This window comes from Ischnura elegans, chromosome 10 (assembly GCF_921293095.1).
Source record: "Ischnura elegans chromosome 10, ioIscEleg1.1, whole genome shotgun sequence".
NCBI classification, from domain to species: Eukaryota; Metazoa; Arthropoda; class Insecta; order Odonata; family Coenagrionidae; genus Ischnura; species Ischnura elegans.
The window spans coordinates 5,813,339-5,827,425 of record NC_060255.1 but is presented as its reverse complement, the minus strand read 5'-3'; the positions used below and the strand labels follow the sequence as shown (position 1 = coordinate 5,827,425).

The 14,087-nt window shown below is 37.6% G+C and overlaps 1 protein-coding gene across 1 annotated transcript in view; it reads right to left on the bottom strand.

The window, feature by feature from the left end:
- The window catches only part of LOC124166601 (importin-11), a 43,688-nt gene extending 30,014 nt beyond the window's left edge, over positions 1–13,674 (bottom strand). Inside the window, exons 1-8 of the mRNA XM_046544193.1 lie at positions 13,358–13,674; positions 13,174–13,274; positions 12,981–13,094; positions 12,291–12,522; positions 9,721–9,889; positions 9,369–9,632; positions 8,429–8,584; positions 8,303–8,343 (exon numbers count right to left, since the gene is read on the bottom strand). Coding sequence (XP_046400149.1) covers positions 8,303–8,343; positions 8,429–8,584; positions 9,369–9,632; positions 9,721–9,889; positions 12,291–12,522; positions 12,981–13,094; positions 13,174–13,274; positions 13,358–13,495 — 1,215 coding nt within the window. The 5' untranslated portion in view covers positions 13,496–13,674. The remainder of the gene's footprint in view (positions 1–8,302; positions 8,344–8,428; positions 8,585–9,368; positions 9,633–9,720; positions 9,890–12,290; positions 12,523–12,980; positions 13,095–13,173; positions 13,275–13,357) is intronic.
- Positions 13,675–14,087: the final 413 nt, after the last annotated feature.

The following is a 14,087-nucleotide window of genomic DNA, read 5'->3' as shown; positions in this document are numbered from 1 at the left end:
CGAGAAGGCTGAGGGCTGTGATTAAGCGGAAGGAAGGTTCCGGATCGCCGAGGGGTCGAATTTTGGAAGAAGCACTGGCCACGTGTAGCAGACACAATAAGCCGGCTGCTGGCCCGAGTGGCTTCTGGTCTCGATCCCCGCCACCGAGTGAACGAGTAAGCTTATACGCCCCTATTTCCCTTCTAGTGCAACTGATATTTGCCAAAGTAGTGTGTCCCTTAAAAGAAACCAGTGAGTGTTTCGTGCTCTCTCTCCCCATCTCTCGTCTGAAGAAGAGGAACGATAAGTGATTAGTGTCAATTTCTCATTGTTTTCTCCTTGGTTCACGAGTGTTGATTTCATTATTGTAAAATATTTAAATCGCCTCTAAGACTAAAACATGGCTTTTGTGCTACAAAGGCGTTACTGAAATATGCGCAAATTCATTGTATGATTTATTGTATGTTCGATGATTTATTAAGGGTTTCAATTTATTTGTGTTGAAGGGTATAATTTTTTTTGTGTGTTTCTTTTGGAGGGGTAATTCAAATGTCGATGGGGTTATTTCATTTCATTGTATAGTAGTCGGTTCATTAAAAGTCATTTATGTTAAAAGAAAAAGAACCGGAAAGAAATTTATTTAAGGTAGCGATTCTTCTGCCCCCCACCAATTTTACTGTCTTAATAGCAAAGCCAACGGCGCTGGTCGCCCGAAATCTCAGAACCCTAAAAATTTCTTACGTGTCGTCCCGTTTTTGCTTCCCACTCGTCCTAACGGGTAGCGGAGGAAAGGAGGTGGGGAGGGGTTTTGGGCTGAACAAGACCCGAGAGGCGGGACCGGCACAATATATACCTCTAGTAAACCATTTTCCCCATGTTTTCGCTATTCTACGCTGTCAGTATTTGAAATTTTTAAAAGTAGCGAGGCAGGTTGTTGTGTTTCCTAAACTATAACATTTTGGGAGATTGTAACATATGTTACTAATTGCTGGCACGTAGGTATTTGCAAGAATAAATATGTACCATTCACACATTTATCTTAACGTTATTTTCTTTACGATTCTTTTCTGCATAGTAAAGTTTTTCAATTTTCTTTTTCCACTCCCACATTGTGTATTTCAGCTTTTCGAGGATAAATGCATGTAATACTGACGTTGATAGTTATGTTTTTCCATACTCATCATGCATTCACCAATGAAAGTAAGCATCCGAAGTGCAAAAAAATATGCCATATATATCATCAATGAATACAGCGGCCGTTTGTATACAAGATTACCTACATCTAAAACATAAAAATGCTTTAGTGTTACGCATTAGTCTCTCCTTTTTCAATGGTATAATATACTCTTTTGTGTGTACTAATGAACAAATATATCTGCGATGGATTTAAATCGATTTATCCACTATCAATTATAATTTCGATGCATCAATTTCTTTTATTTGAAAGTTTAACTTTAATGATGAACGAGTAGCCCTTATTACAGGTGAGAATCGTTTGATTTCCCTCTCGTTTTTTTATTTGAAACAAAGCTTTTCTATTGGTTCTTCACGGTATCGCCGGCTTCGGATTCAATATTTTTCATACCTATCTGCTCTTCCTATCCGATACCGAGAATTAGAGTTTTCTCCGGTAGCGGCCAGGAACTGATGTTTTCTCCGCCGAGTTACGGACTACAGTCGGGAGAAAACTACGGGAGAGTACACTTTCTCCGGAGAAAGGAGAATTCAAGTTACGGACTTAGGCCCAGCGCACACGGTGTGACTGTTTTACAACTACCGTTGCAAACCAGTTGCGCGCGCAACTGTTCTGTGACCTCGACAATGTATTTGAGTGGGGAGGCGCACACGACGCGACTGGTTTTTGACGATCTCAAAACAGTCTGAAACCAGTCACATACAACCGTGGGCCCGCGGTTGCAGTTGCGTTGCAGACTTCAGTTGCACGAGACCACGTGGTGTTTTGGTGGTATTTTGACGGCTGTATAGTGTCGATCTCAAAATAAATGATCAAGAAGTCAACATGAAGCTCGTTGGAGCAGTAGAGAAGCATGACGTCATGAACAAATACAAACTATCTAACGTCTTTGGTGTTGATAATAGTTCACAGCGTCTTCTTCGCCTGACTCAGTGGTAGTAAGCGCTGACGGCCAAGGCAAGGGCTAAAAAACAACACGGACCGCACTAAATAAACACTTCACTGATTGCACAATGGACGACACTGATTTACAACCAGCCCTTTGTCATTACACCCGTGTGCGGACAGAAGTTTTGTTTCAGTTGCAAACTGGTTGCAGACGCAACTGATTCCCAACTGTGGTCACAAAATAGTCGCTCCGTGTGCGCTGGGCCTTAGGCCCCAGGCGGATATTTGAATTGATTGTTGAGAGCAACGATTGTTGATTAGTTTGTAATATTATTGATTGAGGCTACAGATTAGCATAAACAATTCCTATCACATTTAGATTAGTCGTAATTATAGGTTATAACCATACTGCTAAGCTTTAAGTTCGTCTTCCAGCTTCGAGAAATACAATGTCTGCCGTAAATGTTTTTCTTTCATCTCTCCTGACTTTAATTACCCTTGAAGTCATCGACAGCATTTGAGCCAATTTACTAGTAGTGCGACAATATGACTGAATATTTGGGGACCAGTGATGAAGCGATGACACTTCATCAATGTTAATGCCAGTATATGGGCCTTTCTCTGATGCTTAACTTCTTATCAGTCAGAGTTAAACAATAGAGACGAGTCACGTGCAGCACCGAGGGAGAATATTATTCGTATAAATTGCTTAAAGAGTGGCTGGTTTCTATGAATGAAATGTTTTCTATTACTGTTCCGCTACAATGAAAGTGTACATGCGTGTACAGGGGCGGATCCAGGATTTCTTTCTGAGAGGGGCACAAGCAAGGCTGTATCCAGGATTTTGTTCAGGGGGGGGGGCACAAGGATACCTTGTTATACAAAACGAACGAAATTATAATGGGACCGTATTAAAAATCTATCATATTTTTAAGGGTCTGGGGGGGGCACGTGCCCCCGTGCCCCCCCCCCCTGGATCCGCCTATGTGCGTGTACATTGTAAGAGTTGGTCCAATTCAGTGGAAATAAGTGGGGCAGTCGAAGGATCTCGTCCGTAGAAACCGGGTATCCGCTGAGACGGAAAAGGTACCAGAGTCACCATATTCGGTGGGAGCATGGGTGGCATTTGAGCTTGAGAAAAGTGCAATTATTGTGTCCCATTGGAACCAGTTAGCTGCCCTTTACCTCACAAAGTTGAGTTATAGAGGATTCCATCACTGAGTTGAGGAACGCAAAGATTTAACTTCTCTGTTTAATCTCCGATAGTAAACAACTGATAGAGACAGAGATTGTGATGTTAACGATAGTATAACGTAATGTTTATCGTAACAATTTATCAATAGAGTATTTTCGATTAAATAATTTCTCTTTTCTATGAGTGGTAACATATAATGGAGATATCGTTTAAATTATTTTTAAAATGTAACATAAAGAAATCATTTTGCGATAAAGCTTAGCTACCGTAACATACGAATTCAGTTTTAAATTGCAAACCCATTCTATTTCTTGGTTTTTCAAATGTGGACCGTTTTAAACTTCATAGGTAGAGTATTACGTTAAAGCCAATATAACTGTTCTAACATAAGAGTCAATCATGACTACAAGGGGACAGAATATGGAAAAAAATGAGTATGGTGTGGCATTCACTGCAAGGAAATAACAGAAAAAAAAGTTGCTTGACACAGCTTAGTTTATGAAGGAACTTCTAAGGGAATTAATGAGGTTGCCTTGATTAATGATATTTTGTGCCGTAAATGCTGTACTAGTGTAACTTAAGGCCGTTTTACTCGGGTAATATCATTGCGCAACCTTACATATGCACGAAGGCGCAGTCATAATTGCGTCCTGTAAAGCGATGAATTACTAGAATGCACGAGAAAATGCACTGTTTTGAGATGGAAAATAGCCCCTGCTCTAATTGCAGGCTCGGATTCTCGCATTTCAACAAATGTTTTCAATGCTAACCTGCGCAAAGATTTTCCCCGTGTAAAACGGCTTTTATTCATATTTGAAAAGACAATGTACTAATTATCACCGCTTCTCTCATATACGCACAGTAATTAATAAATTGGCTCAAATGCTGTCGATGACTTCAAGGGTAATTAAAGTCAGGAGAGATGAAAGAAAAACATTTACGGCAGACATTGTATTTCTCGAAGCTGGAAGACGAACTTAAAGCTTAGCAGTATGGTTATAACCTATAATTACGACTAATCTAAATGTGATAGGAATTGTTTATGCTAATCTGTAGCCTCAATCAATAATATTACAATCTAATGAACAATCGTTGCTCTCAACAATCAATTCAAATATCCGCCTGGAATACATAGATGCAAATGGCGCAAAGCAGTTTTTCGTGTTTTTGACAGTGTTCCACCAATTTTAAAAATCTGAAAAAAATTAGGAATATACTTTGATGTAGGGTTAACAACATATATTTTTTTCGGCGTGACTATTGTCTCCTAATTTTTTGAATTTAATTTTTAATATTTCAAACTTATGTAAAAGTTTAGTTTTTGCTGCTAAAATTTTGAAAAACACCAAGGTGGTAGAACGCAATTGTATTTACAATTTAAAATCAAAATTACGATTTTACAAAAATAAAAACTGGAGATATAGTCAAAAAACTAAAAATCGTGTTTCAATTTTTTTGGGAGTTATTATCCATTGTTAACCCTTTGAGTGCCACCGGCTTTTTGGTGGGTACTCCCAGAAGTGCCATGGGTATTTTGCTAATTTTGTAGGCCTTTTTTCAAAACTTAATAATTTGCTTATTTATAGCTGTTTTTGCATAATTCTTTTTGTATTTAGGAGTAAATTCTTTCTTACAAATAAAAATTAAAAAATATTGCCCTTTTTTTCTTTGTAAAACGCAATTGTTGTAGCTGAATCTTGATTTTACGAGATTGAATTATTTAATTTTTCACTTTTGACCCAAAAATCGAGACGTAAAATCCTTTCTACATCAACAAAACAAGAGTAAACATAAAATTTCATTGTTTTCCTAGAAAATTATCACATAATCGCAAAGTAAATTGCACAAATTTTTAGTTTTTTTTTACATTTTATTCTTGCAATGACAGTTGCATAAAATTCAGGAGATATCAAGAAAATTATAATACGAATATTTTCTCACCCATGAGTCTTAAACATGTGAAAACTGTATGACAGAGATATCTGGATTAAAATTGCAAAACTTTGCGGTAATTATTACAAAAAAATTATTCACAGTTACACTAAAAGTTATTAAACGTATGTTAGTTGACATTCATACAAAAAATTGCAACATTTCAAACTTACTTCCAAATGAAATAAATGAATGTAACGTTATTCACAAATATGATAGGAAACACACAGTCCATGTAGACCTTTTCCACATTTAACACAAACTGTTCTAGATCTGTGGACGGGGCCGCCATCTTTCCTACTGCATACTACACAAACTTTTTCCCTCCTCCCTGGCAATTTCCTTATCCCGCATATTCCCGTTGACACTGCGCTGGGAGTTGACAGATTATTCTTTGTGAGAAACCATTCACCCTCAATACTGTCTATTATTTCAGACATAAATTGCAATCTTGAATTTTTTTTCCAGGATTGCTTGATTTATAGATGATATAGGCATTCAGTACCATTCTAGAAACTACATTGAAAACTACTTTCTTCCAGTATTTCATCGATCTTCTCTCATCTAAATAACCATAAAGCATCATATCCGAAGTATCAATCCCACCCTTATACCGATTGTACTGCTCAATGATTTGTGGCCTTTCCTTTGGCAATGTTTGACCCTTTCGAACAACGTAATTGCTTTTGGCTATCGAGTTAGTTGAAAGTAATAACACTGGATTTTTCTGTGATTTTTTTTCTCGGTATCCAAGGAGGAGAAGCTCTTCCCATCTAACGTACTTTTTTTCACCCACGCTGAATTTTTCTTTGAGGGGTTGAGGAATTCCTTTCCTATTACGTCTCAACGTACCAGTTAAAAATGTTCTTTTTTTGAACAAATCACGAGCTAAATCTATACTTGTGAAAAAATTGTCCACTACAACATGATACCCTTTCAAAAAATAGTTTCCAGCAATCAGTAAATTGTTTACTACTACATGCCGTAAACGGTGTTTTTTTATTTTTTCGCTTTCTTCTTTGGTTTTTGCCCCTTTATAACAATAAAATGCCAGACAATAATTCACCACAGAATCGCGTAGCATCCAGAATTTTATTCCCCATTTATGATGGTGCTTGTTAGGCAAATACTGCAATAGCTGGGAGTGATTTTTAGTGCCTACTAATGACTCATCTATACTTAGGTACTGATGAGGGGTAAAATGGTGGCGAAAAACATAGTTAGCATGATCAACAATGGGAATAAATTTAGCACAGGGATCGTAGAGTTTATGACCAGGTGGAAATAGTTTCGTATTGTCTGTCAAATGGAAAAATTTCAGAATCAGTTGAAACCTATTTCTGGAAAACATCTTTCCAAACCAAGGGATAAAGCGAGAGTTAGTAGACCAGTAGGAAAAAATGGATGTTCTTCTCGTGATACCCATTTCCATGAACACCGCTATAAAAGCCCTCATTTCCTCCACTGTGACTGGACGCCATTTCTGCATTCTCGAATTTGGTGACAGTCCATCATGTGAAGCCAAAAACTGTTCAGCGTACCTGTTAGTCTCCTTCACAACCAGGTTCCAGAATGCTCTTGTAAAGAAGAGGTCGAAGTATGCGATTGGAGGAGAATTTTGAGGCGGAAGACGTTTGGGCCCAGGAGTTTCCAAAAATTCAAAACCTGGAGCCTGGGGTAAATCACAATTGTCCTGAACTGCAACAAATTCAGGAGAACGATCACTGCTTCCACTTCCACTTTCAAGTTCATCAGAACTGTCACTATCATCACTATAATCAATTCTTGCCGGTCTCTTCTTAGCAAATAATATCACACTTTCATCTGAGTCTGATGTCAGTTCCTCTTCACTCTTGTTTCGACGAGAATGGGCGCTGTCCTCACTTAGCACAGAGTTGTCGTCACCATCACTTAGCGAATTTATATATTCAACTAGTCGGTCATCATCGACACCAAGCGTAAATTCATTTCTCGACGTTGACGCACTTTACTGAATCAATGGGCTTCTTCAATTTCGAGGAGGCAAAATGCGATTACAAACCCGCTCGTCGCAGAAGAATACTGGCTACGCAATCAGAACTGTGAGCTTTATATAGGTGGGGAAATGTCATTGTGTAGAAGATAGCAAAAGACGGCACACAATGTATTGTTTTATGCTCACTATCATCATATTTCAATTACTACTGTCTTAGATGCCATGAAAACGAGGTTGGAAATCGGAGTCACATTGTCGACTCAGCGCTCCAGCTGACCGATACACATGCTGCGAGAGATAGCACGGTATCAATTACATAGTATCTTCTCTTCTCTCTTTCGGTGCTAAATATCAAAAACACGATTGAAATGGCACATTGAGTTACAAATGACCTGTTTGGAAGTAACTGAGCAGAGATATAAACCTCGTGTCTTCCTGTAACGATCATATATCGTCGCGCTGTGAAAAAGAATGCGACGTGCTTCGCAGGGGAGAACATTTTTCAAATAAGTTAAAAAGAAATAGGTGTTCGCAAAAAATAATACAACTGGTAGAACTAAAAAATAGGGTGTATAAGATGGTAGTCAATTGATTTTAGGTGACCAAACAATGTGGCTTATGAAGTACAACATCAAGAAGCTGTTTCGTAAAGACCTAAAATGGTCCTCGGAAATTTCCATCCGTCATATGGTCATATAAATTAAAAAATATGTTGATCGTTGCAATTAACAATTCAAATTATAATGCAACGCGATAAAAAAGAAACCATTCTGGTATTATACACAATAAAAAATATTGATTGTATGAAAAAAATATTGTTTTAGCGGGCTTCATAATAGACGACGATATATCGTCGTTGGCACTTCTGGCGCATTCTGCAAACGACGATATATCGTTGCGTGGCACTCAAAGGGTTAAGGCCTGAAACTTTGGGGAAACACATAATTTTTGATGGACTTTAAGTGTATAATTTTTATTTTTCAAAACATCGGGGGGCACTTTTCACCATCTTAATCGGCTAGACCCTTTGAAAACATGCTCAACAAACATTCATGCAATAATAATTGAGAAAATAACCAATCTCAAATAATCTGTACGAAATATTTTCATTCCATCAAATAGAAAAATCAATGCATACTCTCAAACTGTATTTCCAAGATTCCCCTCCTTCATCCGTTGCTGCAAGAAAAACAAATTGGTTAATAAACAAATCGTAACGTAGGATGGGATGATTCACAATACTGAAAATAGTCTTCATGCTCACCAAAGCCTTCTGGATTTTCATCCCACAACTGCAACTCTTCACGTGTGAGGGGGAAGTACTGAGTGACCAATTTATGGCATATTTCAGTCAACGTAGGAGGTACAAAAAATGCCAACTTTATTTGATGTGCTTCCACAGTTGCAGGCTCTTTAGTTTCTACAAGTAAAAAAGAAGCATTTGCATGAAAAATACAAAGAAAACACGCAACTTCAATACTGCTTCTTCATCAAACTGGAACTAAATATATAAAACACTAAAGTATACAATAAACACTAAATAAGGATCTTTAACTCTACAATCATGTTGATGCAAGCCAAGGCCTAAAAGTACAGTCAAATTTATTTAATCAAACAAATAATAAAAGTGAAACATATATAAATTTAAAAAATACACTAAAACAAAGCTGAGTACATATTAGTCAGATTATATTGCTCTAGGTGAAAGCTTCTGCTGCCTACACGGATAGCATTGACATAGGCTATAACTTAGCTGCTATTTTTTTCTGGCAATTAGCTGAGATTTGAATAATTATCCATTTGAAGTGTTTAATTCAAGATTCCAGCCATGCTAGATGGCCGATGGAGCAGAATGGAAACCAGAAAAGCCCTTCAAATTAATTTACAGGAAGGCAACATATTTGATACCTATACATATCATCTGCAGGTACTGCCAAATTAGCATAAATATCTTACAAAAACTAATGAAAGTTATTTACCTTTTCCAGGTGCTTGAAGTGAGAAAGTAGTATAACCAGTGGCTACAAAATTTTTGCCAAACAGAATAAACTTCTATGAACTTAAACATAATACAGCAATTGTAAAAATTCAAGCCCATTGCTTGAGCAGCAGTGAAATTTACATGGATTTCTAAGGGGAATTTTTCTCAGGGCAATTCATGTACATATTAAAGCATGCCGAGGGTATAGATGAGGTTATCTCACCTTCCACTACTTTTGATGGTTTATATTCAATACATATCAAAATCCCTTTTATAAGATTCAGTTGCTGAATGACAAATCTTTCAAACAGCAACCCCTCTCCAGCTGGGGTGAAAATGTAGTAAACAGAAAACTCTAAAGTCATTCGAATAAATGGAATGAATGAGAAAGGATGGTGCTCCAAAACATCAGCTAACACTTTGGTCAGATGGATTATGAACTTCTCACACAGCTCTGGCAAGTGGCTTTTGTTCTGAAGAGACTTCCCTGAAATAGTAAGATACAATATGATACAAAATGATTCAAAACTTGAGTAAAAACTATGTAAAAAAAACAAAGATGACACAATACTTACTACACTCCAACATGGTCTTTGCACGGTCAAACACAACTTTCAAGAAAGTGACCGCATCAACAGATTCATGTGGCCTCTTGAATCCATGAACAGTCAATTTTCTCAATATCCTCAGGGAGAGAAGAGCTTTTTCCAAGGACGATACCATTGCAGAATCATTTTCAGACATCTGCCAAAAAAGCAAGAACGATGACATTATTTAAAGGATAGCTTGAATAAATGGAGACTGTGGGTAAGTCACCATCTTGTAAAATTCAATACCTAAAACTTAAACCAGGTGTTAGGAGTCAAAAGAGATAATCTTTTAAAAAAATCTGACTCTGTATAACCTTGCTCAATATTGATTTCATCCCGCTCCCATGAGTACCTCCTTCACCTATCAGCCTCACATATCTTTTCACTGGCCATTTAGGGTTGATATTTGATAATTACAATTTTATATTGTGTACTATAGAACAGCCACGGAAAATGACAAGCAGGCAATATCAAATTTCAGTAGGGTGGAAAAATTTGATAAATGAGAAAGGGGAGTAATTTGTAGTTAATTTTTACTCTAAACTATTTTTATATAATCAGTTGCATAAATGTCTATTCCTGCACCTTAAAATGGTTTTGTTATGAATATTCTATTGCATGAAGGTTCAACCTAAATGAGTTAATGCCAAATAGTGAGTTCATTATATTTACTTCAAATACGTATATGTTTATCATTCAACACAAGAATGTTGTAGTTGGCATTGTAATTGCACTGAATTGTTGAGGCCTTTACTTTGTAGAATTCCATATTTAATGTTTGGAAGGAAATTTCTTAGCTTTTCTACAAAAACACACGCTTTATTGCCGACTAGTTTCGGTTACACTGTACCATTTTCAAGACTGTAGGCATTGTAATTATTAGGCTCATTGCTTAACTGACATTATTTATCATTTATTTATTATATTATACATTTATATTTATTACATTACTATCATTTTTCTCGCTTCTGCTACATCCCACTTCGATTAATGCAATAGGGTAGTTTCCTTCATCAAAGAAAACGATAGGCATTGATTGCGATTCGTTACCCACCATTAGTGTATTCATAACACACAAATTATTTGGTATTTGAAACACCGGTTTAGACGAATGGCAAGGGTCAAATTTTATCCTCATTTGAAAAAGGCCAGATTGGCGCCCATGCGATTCCTCTCCGTGTGACGTCACAGGGACCTAGTTTCTACATGAGAGGATAGGAGTTATACATCGTCTGAGGTTACCAATGCATGCATGAGGCACAGAGCTCAGGGAAACATGTCTTAATAATCACCTATTAAAACTGGCTAAGGTCGGAAAGTTTTCTTCGCTTGATAAGGTATTAATAAACCTTTTTTAAGCCATGCGCTACCAGACAGGAAGGTACTCAGCTATCCGCTAGCATCCTGCGTCCTATCAGCGCTCAGAGCCTCGATCAAGGTCACTTCACAAGGAGAGAGGGGGAACCAGAAATGCGTCGCACGGACTTTCCTACTTACGCGTCGCGTTTTTGCGCGCTTGAAATTTTTCACTTTTCATTTAATCGCGAAAAATAGATAACGTCATTTAAAAATCTAAAAGCGCGAAATACGTACTCCAGGAGTAATAATCTTTCGATTTAGGCAATAAAAAAATAATAGGAAACCACCCTATTGTATAAGATCTAAAGAGAATTAACTTAAGTTGTTGGAATACCACACCTTCGTGCAGACATTTTTTCTGGAATGTGCCATACTGAAATGAAGGTGCATTTTATATGCTATCAAAAACGGTAGTCGTCACTTCCCCAAAGATCATCTGAGTCTGTTTCAAAGGAAATTCTTCTCTTTCCAGTATCATCAGCCATAGTATTGAAATACTCTAACTACAGCCTTTACAAAGTAATTTGTCGATGAAGCAGCGGACATTTAAAAGAAAGTACAGCAGACTCCCCATTATCCAGCTGCTGATTACACATTTTGTGGATTATCCCTGAGTTATTATGCATGAGTTTCACTCTCCTTAGACGTTAAATATCCAATCTTTGAAAGAAATAAAATCATATGCAAAAGCACCAGGGTTATTGCACTCCTAGCACTTTATGGAATTCTCCCTCCGTGGCACTGGCAATGAAAGGGAGAGCTGCTAATCCTCTTGGTTTTCTATTTGCCACAATCTCCTTCTCTTCCTTCATTGTTCATAGACTACACTTTTGACTTCTACAGGGGATACAGAGGAGACAGGAGGTCTATATGGAGCAAGCACTGAGCAGGGAGAGTTTACTGAAAACCACATAAGAGGGATGAACGTTCTGTAAGTGGCGAAGGGAATAGCACTCACAGGTACAATGACAGGGATCAGGCCTTATTACAAATCGAAGAAGGATGTGGAAGGGGTGGAAAAAGCCTCGGAGACACCTTCAAATTCAACTCCATGTAAACTTACCATTTCCAGGAGAAAAAATTAATAAATGGCAATAAGTCACTAACTCTGGTCAAGGATAAACAACCACCATAGAAAGTATTAAGGAATGTTGAAACATAACTACCCCATCGGAAATGATTTGGCAATAACATACCAGCTTCAAAAAGGTTTCCAAGTGGTTGTTCCACAGCTCATAGACAAAGCTAAAAACAGTGCTGGTGAGGTCTTGAAATAATCTTCTATCACCAGCAAGTCTTTTAGACGACAATGTTTTCACAACATGGTGAAGAGTCAGAAGGACCCTGTGTTGAACTAGCTGATCTTCACTCCTTACAGCATTTAGTAGAGTGGGAACCAATTCCGGCCACTCCCTGGGGCAATCAAACCTTAATAAATAATATAATACATAATAATTAATATACTCACTATAATCTTCAATGACAGATATTTCATGCATTTAATTACATGATAAACACCATATTATCAAGACCCAAGTCACTTGGGCAGTTATGATTAATAATGGTAAACTTAGGCGAATCCGGTATTAAAATGAAAGGACTTGTTTTCTCCCCTTTCATATGAATATAAACAGTTATGAGATTACTTATCACCGAAAATAAGTACAATGGGCAAAGATGATACGGCACAATAGCCATATTCTCTATTTTCCCAGTTGATTATTGGTGTTCAGAATGATAGTAAATGGTTTAAACGATGATTGGATCCGAATCGGCAAGAAGAGCATTAAAATTAAGGCTTTCCCTGTATCATCGTTGGATAGCTCCAAAAAAAAAAGTACAAGGACAACAACAGACTAAAGTTCCACAAATGAATAGCAACATACCGGGCTACTTTGGAAACTAAGACGGCAAGTTGTACAGCAACTTGATTCACTGGCTCTCTGAAGTTCGACACCAGTCCTTGTCGTAGAGTTGACTTTTCCACCTCGGAAATGGCACTGATCGAAATAGAAGGAAATTAGATCATGTAAATTGGCAACGCCATTTACTACAATCTACATACTTCCAATATATTACTTGGGGGCTGTTTTCCTCCAATAACGATCCACGCCGTTTTTGAAGCATAAAACGGCTAGCCACCTAACGTTGACATCTATGGAATGATCTGAAAATATGTTCTTCGAAGGCAGAGAAATTTTTCAGTTTAAAAATGAACAGAGACACATTATAAAGGAGCCATAAGGTTATAATAATCCGTTACCAGCAGGATAGCATAATATCCTGGCTCAGTCTCCCACTCCTTCAACTTTGTTTCAGCCGGTTTGAGGATCTCGCTATTTTGACTTGATGCCCTTTGTAGGGCATCCAAGACCATTGATCGGGCAATATTTATATCCATGTTCAGCTAAAAAATTTCCTTATAACAGTCATGAGGTACTTCGCCAGGTTACGACTAGATAATAAGCAAACTTCGACCATCATGGTAAATTCATTGTCATTCACAAGTTGTCCCTATTGAAGTACACAAGATTTCGGTAACTCGAACTTATCGGACCGACTGGACCAGACTTGGCCCGATTGGACCCACAGATATATACAATAGATTGGCAATGGGAGTGGGGGGGGTGAAGCCATGCCTTTCTGCTGGCGGCCATGTTGCTTTCACCGACCTATGCGTTTGCGTAAGTAGGGAACTGGAGGAAAATTACATTGTGAAAGATAATGGCGCATTGATTACGGCTATGAACTATAGAAAACGTTTTCATTTTCGTTTAAGATGTATCCAATTAAAAAGAAAGGGACCGATCTTGACACTTACGTGGTAAATTAACCAATCTTTGAGCGGAACATAACCGTGACGAAGTTATGAAATTGGTAATATAAGCTGAGCTAAGATTAATACTAATTCGGTTCCTGCTCAATATTATGGAATTGGAATCCATATGCATGAGTTATCTCGAAAAAAAAATATTGTAAATGTAGAAGGGGCG